This window comes from Scyliorhinus torazame, chromosome 7, assembly GCF_047496885.1.
Source record: "Scyliorhinus torazame isolate Kashiwa2021f chromosome 7, sScyTor2.1, whole genome shotgun sequence".
In the NCBI taxonomy this organism is placed as follows: Eukaryota; Metazoa; Chordata; class Chondrichthyes; order Carcharhiniformes; family Scyliorhinidae; genus Scyliorhinus; species Scyliorhinus torazame.
Window position 1 is genome coordinate 42,422,249 of NC_092713.1, and position 21,397 is coordinate 42,443,645.

Consider the following 21,397-nt stretch of genomic DNA (forward strand, 5'->3'; position numbering starts at 1 on the left):
AAGGATTGCCCAAGAAGTATGAGTAATGCTTATATTTCAAAATGGTCAAATTATATGACACAGCAATAGTTAAATCAGATTTGTACAGTTGGTGGCACTTTCACCTCCAGATCATAGGGTTTGGGTTCAAGCTCACACAAGGGGTTGGAATTTCCCCATGCATTCTCTGAACTGACCGCTGTAACCTCAGCAAAAGATCTGTGGAAACCCTGGAGAAACAATGTAAATGATATAGCCATGCCTTCATCCACCTCGGCTTCCGGCACTGGATTTTCTTTCGGAAACCTTCTTCATTTAAGACTCTTTAAAACACTACCTTTTCAACCAAACCTTTATTCTTCTTAATATCATGCATCCTTACTGTTTTATTCCTCTTAATAGTGCCTCATTTAACTCAGCATCCATTTTTTCAATACATCTCCATGAAGCACTTTGGGATAGTTTTGTATATTGAATTATGTATTAAATGCAAGTTAATGTTGTCATGAAAACATGAGTGACATTAGACAAGACACATTTGCTATGTCTTCTCTTTGTATTTTATGACATCTGAGCAACCCCACTGTCTCATAAATAAACAAATATAAAAATGAAGAGTTTGGGAATAAAAATCATGATTTGCTATTTTTTTTCAAACAAAACAACATGGATTGATAATTGGTTTATGAACCTGATTAGTGGCTTATTTAATCACCAACAGATCATACAAAGCTGAACTTAGTCCTGGAGTATATGGTTATAAGAGTAGATCTGTGTGTGGTTCTCAAAGATCCTTGATCTCCACACACCCCTCTCATCGTTTAATTTTCTTCCAGCTCTATAACGCCCTGAAGCTGTAGCTATTGTTGTCACATTGTTTTTTTTTAAATAAATTTAGAGTACCCAATTCATTTTTTCCAATTAAGGGGCAATTTAGCATGGTCAATCTACCTAGCCTGCACATCTTTGGGTTGTGGGGGCGAAACCCACGCAAACACGGGAAGAATGTGCAAACTCCACACGGACAGTGACCCAGAGCCGGGATCAAACGTGGGACCTCAGCGCCGTGAGGCAACAGGGCTAACCCACTGCGCCACCGTGCTGCTTTGTTGTCATATTGTTTACTGTGAATTAGTCTGTCTGCACATTCGTTCTTTCATGGAAAACTCCATGCCATGGTTACTGTGTTGCAGGCATTATATAATTTTTTTTTGCTCTTATATGACATTATATGTCACAATGGCACAGTGGTTAGCATGGCCTCAGAACACCAGGGATCCAGGTTCGATTCCGGCCTTGGGTGTGTGGAGTATGCGCATTCTCCCCCTGTCTGCGTGGGTTTCCTCCAGGTGGTCTGGTTTCCTCTCAGTCCAAAGATGTGCACATTTGGTGGGGTTATGCGGTTACGAGGATATGTAGGGAGGGGCCTAGGTAGAATGCTCTTTCAGGTGGTCTGTGGAGACACAATGGGCCGAATGGCCTCCTTCTGCACTGTTGGGATTCCACAGATGCTATGAATTTTAAATAATCTTAATTCTGGCAGGGGCACCAGCAGTATACTATACTGGGCAGCATGGTAGCACAGTGGTTAGCACTGTTGCTTCACAGCATCAGAGTTCCGTTCACAACGTCATGGTCCCAGGTTCGATTCCCGGCTTAGGTCACTGTTTGTGCGAAGTCTGCACGTGCTCCCTCTGCATGGGTTTCCTCCGGGTGTTCCGGTTTCCTCCCACATGTCCCGAAAGACAGGCTGTTAGGTGAATTGGACATTCTGAATTCTCCCTCAGTGTACCCGAACAGGTGCCAGAATGAGGCGACTAGGTGCTTTTCACAGTAACTTCATTGCAGTGTTAATGTAAGCCTATTTGTGACAATAAAGATTATAATAATTAATATTACACAGTGTCATGAAAGTCCACTACAGCTTCACCTATGGGCATGTTGAACTTTTTAAAGAAGACCTAGGTTGTTTTAAGAAGTAAAGACAGGGAGCAAAAGATAGTCGAGACTGAGGGCAGCACGGTGGCGCAGTGGTTAGAAATGTTGTCTCATGGCACCAAGGTCCCAGGTTCGATCCCGGCTCTGGGTCACTGTCCGTGGGGAGTTTGCACATTCTCCCCGTGTCTGCGTGGGTTTCGCCCCCACAACCCAAAGATATGCAGTGTAGGTGGATTGGCCACGCTAAATTGCCCCTTAATTGGAAAAAATGAATTGGGTACTCTAAATTTATAAAAACAAAGACAGTCGAGACTGGAAAGTGATGACACTGACGGAACTTCCTGGGAGGACATGGTATTTCGCACCCAAGGTGTCAGGTCCCACTTCAAACAGAGACACTTCGAAGACACGTATGGCAAATGCAAAACCCTGGAGTAATCTCCTGGGTTTATGGGACCATGGAGACCGTTTCATACATTTCATCAGACATCCAAGAAAAAACAGCCCCCTGCTGATTTACTCACAATGTGGAAAAGGTTCTGAGAGGAAGGCAAGACGTGATATTTTCCTCACACTGGAGAAAAATGGGTTTAAAAACTGTCTGACAACCAGTGAAACGTTTGGAGGTCCAGTGAAGGGGTATTAAAGTGTGTGTGTGTGTGGGGGGGGGGGGGGGGGGGCAGGGGGTATAAATAGCTTTAATCCTTCTAACTTTTGTAACTATTTTGTTGAGAGTCGGAATCATCCGAAGTCTCTGATTTAAGTTAGCGTGCGGACTTCCGGGTGTCCTTCACGCCGCCCCCCCGTCTTCTGGGCTGCGACCCTCTCGGGGTCTGTTGTTCTGGGCCGTTCCCTTTTCCACCGACGCAGCCGTACTAGCTGCGTCCTCCACCCCGCCCCCTTAAATTTCTCACTGCGGCAACGTTTGATTTCATGGGGAGGAAACATTTGGCTTGGCGAGAGTGGAAGGTTCCTCGCCTTTATCAAACATGATGTGGAGATGCCGGCGTTGGACTGGGGCGAGCACAGTACGAAGACTTACTGTATCTTACTTTATCAAACATGGCGTCCAAGGTCTCAATTGGGCACGGGATGTCACGCGCATGCGTTTCCCCGTCCCGCCCCCGCAGCTGAGAGCCGGAGAGCGCGCGCGGGCGTGCGTGGTTCCCATGGCGATCGAGCGGCGGTTGGAATCGGTCAATCGATTGGTCTAATAGGGTGGCTGTTTTGCTTTGAGTGGTCCAATGGGAGAGCGCCGTTTGCCGAGCGGTTTGGCGGCTGCAGTTTAAATGCCTTGGCGAGGCCGTTTTGTGTAGAGCGGGAGGACGGCGAGTAACCGCTTTCCAAGCCAGGCCTAAGGAACCGGTGAGACTCTGCTGCCTGGCGCATATCTGTGTGGTTTTTAAATTCTCGGTTCTGTTCAATCCGAAGGTGGGTAGTGGGGTTGAAAGGGGATTTTCTTGTATTGCTGGGCAAGGCCCTCGGGAGGGTTGCCGACCCTCCAGCTTTGGCCCGGAGTCTCCAGGAATTGGAGGCCAATGTCCAGGGCAGTACTTTGTGCAACCCTCGGAGAAAAGTTCCTCTGACGTTTAAAAAGAAGAGTTTTATCATTTCTCTTTGCCAGATTTACAAATACTGAAGAGTAGAGTCGTGTGGACTCGAAACGTCAACTCTATTTTCTTTCTCCACAACTATGGTCGGACTGGCTGCGTTTTCCCAGCGTTGTCTGTTATTATTTCAGGTTCCAGCCTCTGCAGTATTTTGCTTTTTATAAATATCTTAGTCCTTCTGTGCAGAAGACCAGCCATTCGGCTGCTGCAGCTGTATCCCTGTAACTCTACCTAATCCTTTGGACAAACTAGCAATTTAACATAGCCAATCCACCTAACCACATCTTTGGACTGTGGGAGAAGGAAACCAGAGCACTCAAGAGGAAGCCCACGAAGACACTGGGAGAGTGTTTGCAAAGTCACCCAAGGTCTGAATCGAACTGGGGTCCCTGGCACTGTGGGGCAGCAGTGCTGACCAACATGCTGCCTCTGAAATGAGGATCAAATGCTTTGCTCTGGCGTTCATCTGATCTGCATGCCAGTGGCCTAGTCAACTGAGCTAGTTGCCTCCCCATAGTGAATATGGGCAACAAAAAAAAGGCTGTTGAGCTGGCAGTCAAGAATCATCCATTTCATTGAGTTTTTCTGCTTTGCAATTGGCTTAGGAAGGCAGTACTTAACAAGGATGGATGTGTTGGCTAACTGATGGATTGTGTAGGGCAAGTTGATTCACTACTTTAACCTGGTGTTGTAAGTCTTACTTGATTGATAAAGGCATTGTGTTATGTACTCTGGGATAACACTGGCTGCAACTGGATGCAGCTTTACCAAAAGATACTCCAGACCTTGAAGTTAGTTGAATCTGATTTATTGTACCAGTAGCACAGTTCTTGGAGTTTGACTTTCTGCTAACCTAAGTGTGGTTACTCTGTCTGACTGAACCAGACTAGCTCTTAGCCACGTGCTGGAGTTGTGATGCTGTACAAACACCTTGACTGACTCTGTAGATGTTCATCAGTGAAAAGAGGTGGAGTGTGAGTGCCTCGTGCCTTTTTATAGTGAGATACCACCCCCGAGTGTCCTGTTCTCTTGTGTTCATTAGAAGCCTGTCTGTCTATCATTATCTGCATGGCTGCATCTCATGACAGGCATGTGTCCCATGTTGCCTTTTTTGTCACCCTATTAACCTGCCTTCAGAGATCTACAGACAAACACGCCAAGGTCCCTTTGTTCCTCGGAACCTCCCAGCGTTGTGCCATTCATTAAATAATTTTTCAAACTTCTTGTGCCAAAGTGTAATTATCACCCCATACTATTTATTGTGGGTTTTTTTATAAATAAATTTAGTGTCGATTCATTTTTTTAAATTTAAGGGGCAATTTAACGTGGCCAATCCACCTACCCTGCACGTCTTTGGCTTGTGGGGGCAAAACCCACGCAAACACTAGGAGAATGTGCAAACTCCACACTGACCCAGAGCAGGGATCGAACCTGGGACAACCCAGTCTGCAGCTTTGGGTGGTGCTGCGGATTGCTAGCCGAGCAGGATTCTCCGACAGGCGATATGGAGGTGAGGGCATTGGCTGCCCTCCCTGTGACAAGATCTGGCTGGTCTGATACCTCAAAGACTGCCACTCTTGTGTATGGCTCAGCCCCAGCACCTTGGACCTCGACTCTCAGAAAGCTGTCCAGTACCTGACTAACTTTTCCGCTAGGTGACCCCCTTCCTGAGGTCGGTTATGTATCTACCTGTCGCCAGCTATCTGTTTGCCCTACCTGCCCTTCTCCTCACGTTTTCCTGTGCTCTGTTGCTCTCGCTGTTTCCTTCCTCTCCTGTAATCCTGTCCTCAAAACAAAGCAATGTAGTCCCGTGCATAGTGTTCTTCGAGTTGGTTAATGACATTAATAAATAAAGCCTCATCGGGTGCTCTTTTCACTGCTATCCATGCTGCTATTTCTCCAGCCCGTTCTTCAGCACAAATTTGTCCACATCCACAGGGGCCGTGAAGAAGTGCTCCCTGTCCTGGAATGTGTCCCAAAGTTTGGCCGGATACAGCCTCCCAAATTTTACGCCGCTCTTGTACAGGGCTGCCTTCCACCTTTTCAATTTTGTTCGGTGCTTGGCCAGGGCAGTCCCAGTGTCCTGGTCGATCCTGATCCGGTGATCTTTCCAGTTTCAGTTTTTCATTTGTCTTGCCCAGCACAGGATTCTTTCCCGGTCTCGATACCGGTGCATTTTAGCGATTATCACCCTCGGTTGTTCTCCAGCCTTGGGTCTTGGATGGATGGCTGGTGGACTCTCGTCTATTTCTGATGGGTTGGGGAAGCTATTCCTTCTCACCAGATTGCTGAGCATTTGGCCCACATAGTCTGTGGGGTCCCTGCCTTCGATCTCTCCCAGCAGGCCCACTATGCAGGTTTTGGCACCTTGATCGTTTTTCCTTATCTTCTATCTTTCCCTTCAGAATCCCTTGTGTCGCAACCAATATTGTTATTTTCTTTTCCAGGGCGACTATCCGGTCGCTCTGGTGTGTTGAAGCTTTTTCTAACTCTGTTAATGGTGTTCCTTGGGCATCCAATCTTCGCCTTGTCGAGGGCCCTCTGCATGGGTCGGTTCTTCTCTCTGTGGTGTGGCCCGAGCTGCTTCACCTCGTGCGTATGCTGGCTCAGCCACTTGCTTCTCATGGCTTTTCTCATTTCTTGTCTCTGCAGCCTCTGAAGCTGCTGTTTCGCGACATCTCCGTTCGTGTTGATGTTAGTTGAGATGCGGGGATACCTTGTATTTGTGGACTATTTTGAGTTAAAGCCTATTTTCGGTTTCACAGGAGGAGAGCCACCTGATGTGCGACTACTCAGCACATCACCGTCACAGTCTGGATTCACCTTCTGAGGTTAATTGCCGAAAGCCCTTACTTGTGTCTCGCTTAATGAAAGTTGAATTCTTTCCAGTTTTGCCAGACAGGATTGCCCTTTCAACAGCTTTGTTCACAAGATCTACAGACTCAGTGATCCATATGTTCTTGGCGCTTGAACCGTAGTTGAACACTAGCATATAAGTTTTGTTATAGGTGCGATTATTCCTTGTCATAACATTGAGTCATCTTCCTGCTTTACCTGTGACAAAATGGGTCAGGAACTTTCTTTGATGTAAACAAACACACACCAGCTTTGCTTTGGTTGAGATATAAAGTGTTGAGATATAAAATGATCTGATTTCAACTGCCAAGCTGTTAAATGTGGAAATTTGGCATTAAAATCTTTAGGCTGCTCTTGGTTTTCAAATTCCTCCATTCTGTAGATCCATTGTAAATCTGTACAATCTCGTAAGTGATTGTCCTCCCTATATGTTGAAGCATTACGGTCACCTGTCCCATGGCTTTCTGGAGTTGTACACTTGATGGCTAAGGATCCTCCTTCAGCCACGGTTCAACGCACTAAAGGATCAGAACTCCAGCTCCACTGTCCAGTTAAAACATGTTTTATATCTGTTGGTCAAAATCTCCGCACTTGAACTTGTTGACCTTTTAATTGTGCCCGGAAACAGCATCTGTAAATCAGTTACATCAATTTGTTGGATTTTTCTTTATTTCTGCAATGTTAAACCCCTTGCTAAAACACCTGTTTTAAAATGACCCATCTTACAAAAATGACACTCTGCCGTTTTGGTGGGACAATCTCTGTTGATGCTGCCTTTTCCTACCATATCTAAAACACTTGGTTTTGATTGTTGCTGTGCCATCTTTGCAGTTTCCCCCGTTTCTGTACCAACATGTTTTTATTTTGAAAGTTAACAAAGTCCATTGAGTCAGTGCTTCTTTGCAAATGAGTCTCTCTACCACAACAAATTACTGAACTATTCTGCTTCCTAACCTCCACTTGTCTGGTTGACTAAACTGCCTTGGCTGGTGTGTTAAGTCACACTTTGGCTGCAAGAGGTCTGCTTATATTTCACCAACTCAACAATTTTGCCAAGACTCCACAATGGTTCTATCTTAAATTAATTCTTGCAATTGCCATAAATCATTAATGAGCAAATCAATACTTTTCCTCCAGTCACTGGGTGCAAATGTAAAGCTTTGCCCACTCAACAATGGCACTGTCCTGAGACTGAAGTAGGCTTTGAATGCTTTCATTACTTTGTCATAATACAGTGGTTTCCTTGTCAATCCCTTGTATGACTAGGTATCTTTACACAACCACCCATTATGTGCAGAAGTGGACTGACTTGCTCGGCTTTGTAGCAAATCCTGTTGTGATGCATTACCTAGCAAATCCTTGGTGCCAGTTCAGCCATGCATCAGCTTGGTTTAGACCTGCAACGTGCCAGTTCAGCCACGCATCAGCTTGGTTTAGACCTGCAACTTGCTCAAAGCAATCTGGTAATAACCATGATTGCTCCATTCTGATTCATTTATAAAAATTAAAAAAAATTTAGAGTACCCAATTAGTTTTTTTCCAATTAAGGGGCAATTTAGCATGGCCAATCCACCTACCCTACCCATTTTTTGGGTTGTGGGGGCGAAACCCCCACAAACACAGGGAAAATGTGCAAACTCCACACGGGCAGTGACCCAGAGCCAGGATCGAACCCGAGACCTCGGCGCCGTGAGGCAGCAGTGCTAACCTGCACCACCGTGCTGCCCCATTCTGATTCTTTTTAATCTGTTGTTTGGTTGCTGGCTGTTTATTTTCCTGTTACCATCTATTGTTGCGTTTGTGGTGTTCTGAGGTCGGGTTTAACGGAAAGCCTATTCAAAACATAAGGAATAAGTACATCGAGAATGAGACTTCCTTGCCAAGAGATTGATCATGTTCGCATCTCACCCCAAAGATATGAAATTAGTTAAATGTCCCTTTACACTACATGCATTTAACTAACTTTATTTTTGATTAGCGAGAGATAGGTTTAGGTATTTGGGGATTCAGATAGCGAGGGAATGGTCTGGGGTCCGTAAGAGGAACTTAACAAAGCTGGTGGAGGGCATTGCCGAACTTGCTTTTTTTATTATTATTATTATTATGCGGCGAAAGTGGATAAGGTGTGGCGATGGTGGTAGGGAGAAGAGGTGTCGTGGGTTCGGATGGAGGAGGAATCTTGTACAGGGTCTAGTTTGGAGGCTATGGTGACGGCAGCGTTGCCGATTGCTCCGAATAGGTGCAATCCACGATGAAGATATGGAATCAGCTGAGGAGGCATTTTGGGGTGGAAGGGATGTTGATGCTAACGCCGCTGTGCGAGAATCATGGGTTTGAGCTCCGAGAGAGGGGGGATGCATAGTGCATACAAGACGTGGTAGGAAGTGGGGCTGGCCAAGGTGAGGGATCTGTATTTGGAGGAAGGGTTCGCCAGTGTGCAGGAGCTAAGGGAGAGGTAGAGCTGCCGAGGGGAGTGAGTTCAGTTATCTGCAGGTTAGGGACTTTGCGCGAAACGTCTGGAGGGGGTCCCCTAGCTTGCCGGGGGACACGCTGCTGGAGCGACTGCTGCTTCTGAATGAGGAAGAGCAGGGAAGAACTGGGGATATATACAAGTGAGAAATGGGAAGGGGAGTTGCGAGATGAGATCAATTGGGGAATATGGAGTGAGGCACTCCGTAGGGTAAACTGAGCCTCCTCCTGTGCAAGGATGGGCCTGATGCATTTTAAGGTAGTGCACAGGGTACATATGACTCGGGCGAGAATGAGTGGGTTCATTCAGGGCGTAGCAGATGAGTGTGAGGTATGGGTGGGGACCAGCGAATCACACGCACATGTTTTGGGGTTGCGAAAAATTGGGAGACTCTGGACAGGAGTGTTTGCGGTCTTAGTCAGGATAGTGGAGGAGGGGCAATATTTGGGGTTTCAGAGAAGCCGGAGCTCATGGAGAGAGGAAGGCCGTGTCGTGGCCTTTGTGTCTCTGATTGCACGGTGGTGAATTCTACTAGAGTGGCGGTCATCATTGTCACTAGCGGTAGTGGCTTGGTTGGGTGACCTGTACAACTTCCTGCGGTTGGAGAAGATAAAGTATGCGAAGAGGGGTTTGAGAAAAGGTGGGGGATGTTTGTGACTGTGTTTGAGGAGCTGTTCTGCCGGCGGGGTATTTATGGGTTCTCACTTATTTTATTACAGTCATGTATCAAAACATTTTGTTTTTAAACTTTATTTTTGATTTGAGGTAAGCATGCAGTTGGTGTCTATGGACTTCCAAAAGGTGTTTTTGAAGTGCCACATAGTCGACTTATGTGAAAGCTGAAGCATGAGTTGGCAGAGTATCTAACCAAAGTGCTGAGTGGTTATTACTTGTATTGAAGGAAGGTAGTGTGGTTCTGCAAGTGTGTGAAGAGGACATAGGCTGGTGGAATGGACAGACACAGCAGGTGAAATTTAATGCAGAGATACGTGAAGTGATACATTTACGTAGGAAGAACCAGGAGAGACTTAAAAATAAAATACATGCTATCATGACCAGTCTTCAGCCGAGGTCCCTAAATTTGTTAACTTCCCATCTGGACCCAAAGTGTGTTATGCTCTCAAGTGAGGGGGAATGAGCTAGCTCCCCTTCTTTATTCAACCCCCCACCCCCCCCCCCCCCCCCCACCCTCTCCTCGGTTGGCAGCAACAACAGTAATTTAAAATTAATCCCTTCCCCATTTCCTTTTAGGGAGAAGTCAATTTAACCAGATTTTCTCGAGTCAAAGAAAGTAAGTTTATTAGTTACTAAAACTTGGGTGGGGTGGGGGGTGGAATATACATGTTCAGGAGTATAGATGGGAGTATGTTGTGGCCCTTAAGTTGGGTGATTCTAGTGGGGCTGACTTTGGTTTATTAGATTGAACATACTAGATTCTACAGAGTTGGCTGAAAAGTCACCCAATTTCCTTTTGAGGCTTCTATCTTTTTCAGTGACAGTCATCCTTTGTCTGCTTGCCTTTTTGCAGGGGTGACTGGCTGTTATCTCTTATGTCACATATGCACTAATGCACCAGTACACTGGTCTGCAGCCAGCTTTTTTTTAAACCCATGTCCCTGTGTATTCCTGAAAAGCAGCAGCAATCAGTCTTTTGCCCATAGTCCGTTTTCTTTGAACTTGGACAATTCCACATTCTTGAGATATAAATTAGCTGGAGATGTGTTTTCACAGGATTAAAGTTTAGTCTTTTGCATCTTTGGGGTTTCCCTCTTTCAAATCCCTGTTTGAAGAAGTCCCTGACACCATTCAAGTGTGATATCCCTTGCTCTCTCTTGGGACTAAGTATGATCCACATAGGAAGTTTCCATTCTCAGTTTACATTGATTGATATTTTGGGCGCTATTTCCCCCCCCCCCCCCCCCCCAACGCCGGGTGGGAGAATCGCTGGGGCGCCGCGCGAATTGCGCCACGCCGCCCCGACCCCACACGTGATTCTCTTTCTCTCTTTCTCTCCCCCCCCCCCCCCCCCCCCCCCCCCCCCCGAAACCAGCGGCGTGTGGTTTGCGCCACGCCGCTCCGAGAACCGGCGAGCGCCGATTGGCCGAGCGGCCGCTATGATACGACCGGTTCCCGACGGCGCCGTCCACCCCTGGTCGCTGCCGGCGGGAATTCTGCGGGAACACTTGTGTGGGGGGGGGGGGGGGGCCTGTGGGGGAGGAAGTGGGGCTCCTTCACCAGGGGGGCCTCCGATGGAGTCTGGCCCGCGATCGGGGCCCACCGCCGCCATGTTGGTGCGGGGCAGGCGTGCATAAGACGATCCCCGCGCATGTGCAGGATGGCGTGGCCCAACTGCGCAGGATTGGGCTGCCCCGACAGCGCATGCGCAGGTTGGCTTGGTGCCGCGTAAGGACCCTGTGGGGGCCAGAATAGGTCGTGCCCGGGCCCTGTTCGTGCTGTCGTGAAACGCGACGGCGTTCACGACGGCACAAACGCTTGGCCTCCATATCGGAGAATCGCCCCCTTCGTGTCACATGTACTAAAGTATAGTGAAAAGTATTTTTTTTTTTCTTCTTTTCTCTCTCTGCGGCCAAGGGACAGTATGTACGTAGTAGACAAAAGAATAATCGACAGAGTACATTGACAATGGTACATCAACAAATAGTGATTGGTTACAGTGCAAAACAAGGGCCAAACATTCTCAGCCATCTTTGTCACCATGTCGTTTCTTGTGTTTCTTTTAGAAACGCACCTTAAAAAGTTGAATATGCCTGTTGTGACAATGGTGCCATTGAAAAGGCAGTGCAGGACAAAGATACCTGGGCTGTATGTGCACAAATTATTGACTATGCAGTGCAAGTTGAGAAGCTGGTTACCAAGGCATGGGATCTTGGGCTTTGTAAATTGAGACACGAGAGGGCAAAAGTAAGCAAATTATGATGAACTTTTATAAAATGTGGGCTAACCAAATATACTGAATGTAGGTTTCCAGTGTCATTATTAGATGTCATCTGCTAATGTGCTTGAAGACTGAATAAACTAACCCGAATCCATTGTTGAAACAATGGCACTTGTACTTCAAATATATTGAATTGTATATATGAATTGGGTCAGCTTGTTCACATCCCCTTCTGACTTGTTCTCTTAATTTTCCTTTTCTTCTATACAGAAGTGTGCTCAGAATGTCTCAGTTTGTTTTTGAGAGTGACATCAACAACCTCCTGAAATTGGATGCTCCCATAACAAATGGGCCGCTTGCCAGGTGGCAGCGGAAAGCAAAGGAGAACAATAGTGTTTCTGGGTCAATTTCTACTTTGGCGAATACCAGTAGTCTATCGCCAATGAAAACTACAAACCGGGCACTGAATGCATCCAAGACAGTAACACCCAGCAAGACGCCAGGTAACTGGGAGACGTCCTGTTTGCTGGATTAACGTTGCCCTAGTTTTCAATATTTGGCTCACAGCTTTTTCTAATCGGGATGGGATTTTGGATAGCATTTGTATAGCTTCCAGATTGTTGCATGCCAAATTTTTGGGGTAAAGAGATAGAATAGAACAACACATGTATAGTTTCATTTGAAACCTGCTTGGAATGTGCCCCTTTTGACTCTGCCACATTTTGTTCCATGAAATGTTCTCCTTTTTTTTTTTTTGTCTTTGTGTGGCTTGTGTAGTATGTTCTGAATTACTGTGGGAGCTTGAAGGGGACATTGCTTCTGTGTGACTTTTTTTTGTTCTTGACCTACCTAGGGTTTCTTTTTTTTTCTAATAAATTTAGAATACCCAATTTTTTATTTTTTATTTTTTTTTTTTTTTTTTTTCCCCCCAATTAAGGGACAATTTAACATGGTCAATTTGCCTAACATGCAGATCTTTTGGATTGTGGGGTGAAACCCACGCAGACACTGGGAGAATGTGCAAACTCCACATGGACAGTGACAGGGCAGCACGGTAGCATTGTGGATAGCACAATTGCTTCACAGCTCCAGGATCCCAGGTTCGATTCCCGGTTTGGGTCACTGTCTGTGCAGAGTCTGCACATCCTCCCCGTGTGTGCGTGAGTTTCCTCCCAGGTGCTCCGGTTTCCTTCCACAGTCCAAAGATGTGCGGGTTAGGTGGATTGGCCATGATAAATTGCCCTTAGTGTCCAAAATTGCCCTTAGTGTTGGGTGGGGTTACTGGGTTATGGTGATAAGGTGGAGGTGTTGACCTTGGGTAGGGTGCTCTTTCCAAGAGCGGGTGCAGACTTGATGGGCCGAATGGCCTCCTTCTGCACTGTAAATTCTATGATTCTATGACCCAGGGCTGGGATCGAACCGGGTCCTCAGTGCCGTGTGCAGCAGTGCTAACCACTGCACCACCACCTCTTGGCCTACCCAGGATATGGTGATGGAATTTGAGATGGCAAAACATTTTTTTAAGTAAGCTCACTAACCACTTCTCTTCAGAAACTAATTAGAGCTAATAATGCCTTATTGTATAACGTGAATCTAAATCTTTTTGAGACTGGCTAGTTAAGAATTGATCTGCAAATACTTATTCAGATGGCAAATACTAATACAGATGGTATGTTTATTGTACTGGATTATCAATCTGCAGGAAGTTCTAAGGACGATAGTAAGTTCTCCATTAGTGAACAGATCCTGGAATGTTGAAGTACTTGTCTGTAGTGCCAGCAAAGGGCTGTCATTTTCTACAACTGGTTTGACTAATCTCAAATGGTGTTGGTCCAAAAGGAAATTTATATTTACTGGATTTGTATGTGTGTGTCTCTCCCCTGAGTACATACGATGTTTTGGCCTTGGCTGCTGCCTGTGGTAGTCAATTCTGCACGCTCACCACTCCCTGGGTGATGTAATTTCTCATCTCAGTCCTAAACGGTTTACCCCGTATCCTTAGACCATGACCCTTGGTTCTGGTCCCCTGCACCATTGGCAGCATCCTGGCCAATAGCACCTTGTGGTTATCCAGTCTTGAGTGCTATGTCCGTTCAAAATCTAATGTATCCTCAATGTGAAGATGGGAATGTCTCCAAGTTTAGTGGTTATCTTACCAAAACATTTGTGAGGACAACCTAGTCAAACAGCTGTGTCCTTTAGGACTAGCTAGTAGTGTTACTAAACCAGTTTTTGCGATGGCCATTGAAGTCCTGAGTACATTTTGTGTCCTTGCCATCTGTGTTTCCCCCACGTGGTATTCACCATGGAGATTATTGATTCATCAACTGAGTGGGTGGTATGTGGTAATCGGGAGGTTTCCTTGCCTATGTATGACCTGCTACTTATTGAGACTGCATGGGAGCTTGAGGGCAGCACGGTAGTATAGTGGATAGCACAATTGCTTGACAGCTCCAGGGTCCCAGGTTCGATTCCGGCTTGGGTCACTGTCTGTGCGGAGTCTGCACGTCCTCCCTGTGTGTGCGTGGGTTTCCTCCGGGTGCTCCGGTTTCCTCCCGCAGTCCAAAGATGTGCAGGTTAGGTGGATTGGCCATGATAAATTGCCCTTCGTGTCCAAAATTGCCCTTATGATGGGGTTACTGGGTTATGGGGATAGGGTGGAGGTGTGGACTTGGGTAGGGTGCTCTTTCCAAGAGCTGGTGCAGACTCGATGAGCCGAATGGCCTCCTTCTGCCCTGTAAATTCTATGATAATCTATGAATGTTGAGGCCTCTTGGTGCAACTCTCCCCAGATTATACACTACTATAATGCCACCTATTTTGTAAATGAGACAGGACAACCAGGGATGGTGGTGTCTGGGACATTGTAAAGTATGATTTGGTGAGTATGACTCTGGGCTGTTGCTTGACTAGATGAGAACAGCTCTGCACATTTTGCCACAAACTCCCAAGTGTTAGTGAAGAAGGTCAACAGGGCTGGGTGTGCCATTGTTTTTGTTGCCTACGTTGATGCCAGGTGCTTCACCTGGTTTTGATCCTGTATTGGCTTTGCTGTAGTGGTTTGTTTGAAACAACTGAATGGCATGCTGGGCAGGTTCAGGATCAATGACATGGCTATGGGTCTGGATGACTGTGTAGACCACTCTAGGTCAGGTCCCTTCCCTGAAGGAAATTTGTGGACCAGATGAGTTTTTATCGATGAAAGCTGTCATGATCACCATTGCTGATTGATTCCAGATTTATTAATTGAATTTCAATTGCACAAAACTGCCATGGTGGGATTTGAACCTTTGGTCCCCAGAGCATTGGCCTTGGCCTCTGGATTACTCATCCAGTGACATCACCACTACACTGCCAACACTGCCATCTCTCCCAACAATCACAGATTGTTCCTTTCTGGCTTTTTGGCCATTTAGACGGTGCTCAGTACATCAGTTTATATAAAAAATTTAGCGTATCCAATTAAGGGACAATTTAGTGTGGCCAATCCACGCACCAGGCATATTTTTGGGTTGTGGGGGTGAGACCCACGCACGCACTGGGAGCTCGGGCGTTTTGTCAGAATGCTTGTGGAGCTGGCTTCAAGGGGATAATTGCATTTGTTCAGTCCTCCCAAATCGGAGGATGGGGCAATGGCATTGGTGATGGGTTTTCTCTAGTGCACTTGTGTTGTCACACTCAATGCCATAGTTTGTAAAAGGTTGAGCTGGCACAGGTGATCTGGTATTGGGTCTGCTTATCAATGGTGCCCTTTGAGAGAGATGGATGCCAAGGTATGGGAAATGCTCAACACTTCAAGTGTCTACTTCAACATACAGGTATATGGAAGGTGAATATTTGGCTGACTAGGTGTGGGCACATTCCGGGACAGTCTTGAGTCTCTTGTATGCAGAATTGCAATGATCTGGAATGGCTTGTAAATGTGATACAAAGTATCACAAGAACATTCAGTCGTTGAAAACTGTAGATCGGGTATGTCTATGATGCTTAGTTAGTTTTGACATGTCAAGCAACTGAGTTTTCATATAGGTGTTGTTTAATACTCAAACCACCAGAGGGCAGTTGAGGTGAATAACTATTATCAGGTAAATTTGTAAATAGTATGCAGACGATTACAACCTTGCTTGACACCAGTCTGGATTTTGAAAGCTTCTGTTTCAGATCTCCCACTCTATTGTTGCATTCATATCATGGAGTAGATGGAGGATTGAGATTAAGTTTCTTACATGGAGTGCATACATACTATTTACTGAATCAAATTCTTTGGTCAGATTGTTGAGTGCAGTGAAGAGTTAGTGGTGTAACTCTTGACATTTTTCTGGGTGACTTTGAAAGGTCTAAAGCCAGGGTGTCTCTGGGAGGATTTCCTCAGCAACAGGAAATATGCATATCCGAAGAATTTGTCAGCATTTTCCCTACTCTGGAAATTAGGGAAATGCATGATTTGCTTGAAAATAATGACCGTTGTCATATCCTGGGGTTGGGATGGCACAGTAGGGAGTTTGGTCCTTCCCAAATCCATAGAAAAGTGTGCACTGAGTCTTGATGTGAGCAAAAGTCGACCTGCTGTGAAGGCCTCAGCTGGAAATATCAGGGCTGCAGTCTTTTATCTTTTAATTCCACCATCAGATACTGTGGGAAAGCCTGGAGAATGGATTTCTGGTTGAGTTGTTGTTGAAAGTGTTTTTTAAAAATTCATTGATGGGATCTGAGCATCGCTGGTTAGGCCAGCATTTATTGCCCATCCCTAGTTGCCCCTCAGAGGGTATTGGTGAGTTGTCTCTCACTACAGTCCTTGAAGTGTAGGTACACCCACTGTGCTGCTAGGGAGGGAGTTCCAGGATGTTGCCCCAGTGACGGTGAAGGAGCGGCAATATATTTCCAAGTCTGGGTGGTGAGTGCCTTGGAGTGGTACCTCCAGGTGGTGGGTTCCCAGGTACCTGCTATTCTTGTCCTAGATAGCAGTGGTCGTGGGTTTGGAAGGTGCTATCTGTGGAACCTTACTGCAGTGCATCTTGTATATGGTACACACAGCTGCCACTGTTTGTCGGTGTTGGAGAGTTTGAATGTTTGTGGAAGGGGTAGCAATCAAATGGACTGCTTTGTCCTGGATGGTGTCAAGAGTGTTTGTTGGAGCTGCACTCATCCAGGCAAGTGGAGAGTATTACACCCCTGACTTGTGCCTTATAGATGGTGGACAGGTTTTGGGAGGTTAGGAGGTGAGTAACTTGCCATAGGATTCCTAGCCTTTGACCTGCCCTGGTAGCCACAGTATTAATGTGGCTAGTCCAGTTCAGTTGCTGATCAATGGTATTCAGTTTTTTTTTTTAATAAATATATATAAATCTAGAGTTTTCAACTTTTTTTCCAATTGAGGGGTAAGTTAGCATGGCCAATCCACCTCCCCTGTACATCTTTGGACTGTGACCCAAGCCGGGAATCGAACCTGGAGCTGTGAAGCAACCGTGCTAACCGCCGTGCTACCGTGCCGCTTTGGGGGTCATGATAGTCAGCATATTGTTGGGCTTCTTGGGTGTTCTCTTCCCTACCACGTGTACTTTTATCTTCTAAATTTGTCTTTGGGTGCCAACCTTGGGGTCTTGGAATGTCGGGACTGAGATCCCACTTCTCAGCTGCTTGTCTCTTCTGCTGAGAAATTGTGTGCTTAAAACATACATAGGTTGGCTTGTCATGTGACCCAATTTCTGGGGGATCCGAATAAAGGGCAGCAGGGTGCCACAGTGGTTAGCACTGCTGCCTCCCAGCTCCAGGGTCCCAGGTTCAATTCTGGCCCCAGCTGACTGTGTAGAGTTTGCACTTTCTCCCCATGGGTTTCCTCCAGGTGCTCTGGTTTCCTCCACAAAGATGTGCAGGTTAGGTGGATTGGCTATGCTAAATTGCCCCTTAGTGGCCAACGGTTAGGAGGGGTTGCTGGGTTACAAGGATGGGGTGGAGGCTTGGGTTGGGTGCTCTTTCCAAGAGCCTGTGCAGACCTGATGGGCCGAATGGCCTCCTTCTGCACTGCAAATTCTATGATACTATAACTCACTTATCAGTGCAGTCAAGGGTAACTTGATTAGCTCATGTCTGGAAAGGTATCTGATGGTCCTTTCCAGCAGTTGAATATCTCTGGTGATTGCCTTTATTATTAGGCCAGGAGATGTCGGTCCTTCGTATTCCCAGGAGGCGTTGTTTTTAGGTTTTGCAAACATGCCGTCTGCATTCCAGTAGGTTGAAATGAGGAATGTTCTGTGCAGTAAGGTAATTTGGGCTAGCCATCTTTGGCTGTGATCTCAAGACACCTTAGTCTCTGTTTTCATAATATGTCTGTTTTTTAAAAATTCAATTTCAGTTTCCAGCCAGTGGATCATTATTCAACAAGAAAAGTACGGCAATAATAATGGGTGATTTTAGTATGCACATAGACTGGAGGAATCAAATTGGCAAGGGTAGCCATGAGGCAGAGTTCATTGAATTTGGTCGGCACGGGCTTGGAGGGCCGAAGGGCCTGTTCCTGTGCTGTACATTTCTTTGTTCTTTGTTGAATGCATTAGAGATGTTTCCTGTAACAGTATGTTGGGGAAACCAACCAGGGAAGAGGCTACTCTCGATTTGGTATTCTGTAATGAGGAGGGATTAATGAATGACCTAGTTGAGGATCTACTAGGGAGTAGTGACCATAGTATGGTAGAATTCAAGATTTTTTTTTTTTTTAAATATGTTGGAAAAACTTTGAATAAACAAATTTTCAACCAATTAACCCCCCCCCCCCCCCAGTAACAGGAAAGGGAACAGAAACGTATCAATCAAACATACTACAGAACTTGTACAGTGGGTTTCTCCCGCACATAATAACCCTCCCATATGCTTTTTTTTTTTTTTACAAATACCCCTAGGGAACCCCCCCCCCCCCCCTATTATCAAGCTTCCTGCCTCCAGATCCAGCAATCCGCCCCAACATGCGCTTCATAAATCCAGCATCACTCCAGTTCGGGGCGTATACGTTTACCAATACCACCCACGCCCCCTGCAGCCTACCGCTCGCCATCACGTATCAACCTCCATTGTCCACTACAATATTCTTGGCCTCAAACGACACCCGCTTCCCCACCAGTATTGCCACCCCTCTGTTCTTCGCATCCAGCCCCGAATGAAATACCTGTCCTACCCATCCCTTTCTTAACCTGACCTGGTCAGCCACCTTCAAATGTGTCTCCTGAAGCATGACCACGTCTGCCTTCAGTCCCTTTAGGTGCGCGAACACTCGGGCCGCCTTAACCGGCCCATTCAGGCTCCTCACATTCCAAGTTATCAGCCGGATTGGGGGGCATTCCACCCCCCCCCCCCCCCCCCGCCCCGCCGACTAGCCATCTCCTTTTCTAGGCCAGTCCCGTGCCTGCGCCTCCCACACTCTCCAGTCCCCCAGATGGGGGGGCCCCCGCCCCGACCACCTCCTCTGTTTCCAGTTCCCTATCGACCAATGCAGCAGCAACCCTATTTTCCCTCCCCTATCCCCTGCTAGATCCGAATCTAGCTCTTCTTTTGCTCCCCCCCCCCATAACACTCCTGTAAGTCAGCTGACTCATGCTGACCCTGGCCTCCCCCGCCGTCCCATTGACCCACCCCCCCCCCCCGTGTGGGGATTCCCCCCCCGCCCAGCAATCAGTGTGCGCTCCTCCACTCCACCCCCCCTCCCCCCTCCTCCGCCCTTCCCTAGCGCGGGGAAAAAACCCGCGCTTTCCTAAGCCGGCCTCTCCCCCTCTGGCGGCGCTCCTGTTGCGGCCTTATCCCAATTCCCCCATCCCCGGGCCTCCCCTCCCTCCAGCACCGGCGCCCACACTCTCTCCCCATCAGATCTCTTCCCCATCCCCATCCATCACCCAACCCATGGAACATTCCCTACGCATAGTTAAAACCCTGTATACAACCGACATCCTACCCCCCCCCACAACCACAAACCCTCAGTTTGAGTCCAACTTTTCAGTTTGTATAAAGGTCCAAGCCTCCTCAGGCGTTTCGAAGTAGTGGTGTCGATCCCGAGATGTGACCCACAATTGCGCTGGCTGCAGCATTCCGAACCTCTTCCCCCTTCCGATGGAGCACCGCCTTGGCTCGATTAAAACCAGCTCTCTTCTTTGCCACCTCTGTACTCCAGTCCTGATAGATTCGTATCTCCGTATTCTCCCACCTGCTGCTCCGCTCTTTCTTGGCCCATCTCAAGACACACACACTATCCACGAAACGGTGAAACCTCACCACTACCGCCCTTGGCGGCTCGTTGGCCTTGGGTCTCCTCGCCAGGACCCGATGAGCCCCTTCTAGCTCCAGGGGATTCTGAGAGGCCCCCGCACCCATCAGCAAGTTGAGCATCGTGCTCACAAGCCCCGGCATTGGCCACCTCCACTCCTTCAGGGAGACCCAGAATCCGAAGATTCTTCCTCCTCGACCTGTTTTCCAGGTCCTCCAATCTTTCCGCCCACCTCTTGTGCAGCGCCTCGTGTGCCTCCATCTTCACCGCCAGGCCCAAGATCTCACCCTCGTTCTCCATGGCTTTTTCCTGCACCTCCCGGATCACCGCCCCTTGGGCCTTCTGGGTCTCCACTAACCCCTCGATCGCCGTCCGCATTGGCGCCAGCACCTCTTTCTTCAGCTCCTCAAAGCAGCGCTTGAGAAACTCCTGCTGCTCCTGCACCCATGTCGCTTGATCTCTGCCCGCCGCCATCTTGTTTTTTCTTCCTCGCACTTTTCGCTGCTCCAAAAACGCTTTTTTGACCGCTGTGCTCCTGGTCCAATCCATATACTACGGGGGGTGGACCTTGCTATCACCTTCCCACACTGGAAGTCGTCAAAATTGCCGTTGGGGCTCTTGGAGAGCCCAAAAGTCTGTTTTAGCGGGAGCCGCTGAATGTGTGGCTTAGCTCCGCATAGCCGCAACCGGAAGTCCATTCAAGATTCATTTGGGAGGTGAGAAAGTGGAGGCCCACATGAGTATTCTGGAATTGAATAAAGGAAATTACTTCGGCTTGAGGACAGATTTGGCCCATTAAGGCTGGGAAAGAAGTAGGACAGCTGATGAGCAGTGACTGTTGTTTAAGGAGATACTCAATACTTCACAACTAAAATATATCCTAATGAGGAAGAAAGATGGGACGAGAGGTTTAAAAACATCCATGGCTAAACAGAAGGTAAAGGACATTATAAAGTTATATCATACTGCAAAGGCCAGTGGCAGGCTGGATGATTGGGAAACTTTAAACATTAACAAATGGACAAATGGATACGAAAAAAAGTAAGCTATGGTAAATTATGAAAATAAACTAGCACAGAATATTAAAAAGGGCAGCAAAAGCTTCTACGGTGTTAAAGGAAGTGGCAGCAGAGATAGTGGATCCATTGGTTAAGATATTCCAAAATTCCATGGACACGGAAATTCCATGGGCAGTGGAATAGAAAAATGATGATTCTATAACACACTTATTCAAAAAGGGAGGGAGGCAGAATGCAGGAAATTACAAACCAGTTAATTTTCCAACAACAGATGTTAAACTATTAGAATTAATATCAAGGATGTAATATCAGGAAATTTGTAAAGCCAAATCACTCTGTCAAATTCAGCATGGTTTTATGAAGGGCAAATCATGTTTGGCT

At 47.0% G+C, this 21,397-nt stretch overlaps 1 protein-coding gene and 1 long non-coding RNA gene across 5 annotated transcripts in view; one reads left to right on the forward strand and one right to left on the reverse strand.

Moving 5' to 3' along the window:
• Window positions 1-317: 317 nt before the first annotated feature.
• On the reverse strand, window positions 318-3,037 carry LOC140426173 (uncharacterized). Of its 2 annotated transcripts, none has more exons than XR_011948149.1 (2): window positions 2,960-3,037; window positions 318-1,840 (listed from the first exon to the last, which is right to left on the reverse strand). It is a non-coding gene; the product is annotated as an uncharacterized lncRNA (long non-coding RNA). The 2 variants fall into 2 exon arrangements; XR_011948148.1 differs by having other exon boundaries at window positions 2,970-3,021.
• An 81-nt stretch (window positions 3,038-3,118) lies between these two features.
• Window positions 3,119-21,397, forward strand: part of cdc20 (cell division cycle 20 homolog) — a 39,656-nt gene continuing 21,377 nt past the window's right edge. Inside the window, exons 1-2 of one of the 3 annotated variants that reach the window (XM_072510610.1) lie at window positions 3,119-3,282; window positions 12,020-12,252. In XM_072510610.1, coding sequence (XP_072366711.1) covers window positions 12,033-12,252 — 220 coding nt within the window. In that variant the 5' untranslated portion in view covers window positions 3,119-3,282; window positions 12,020-12,032. Of the gene's footprint in view, window positions 3,349-10,124; window positions 10,145-12,019; window positions 12,253-21,397 lie in introns of those variants that run through there. The other 2 variants (XM_072510609.1, XM_072510611.1) reach the window with 2 other exon arrangements.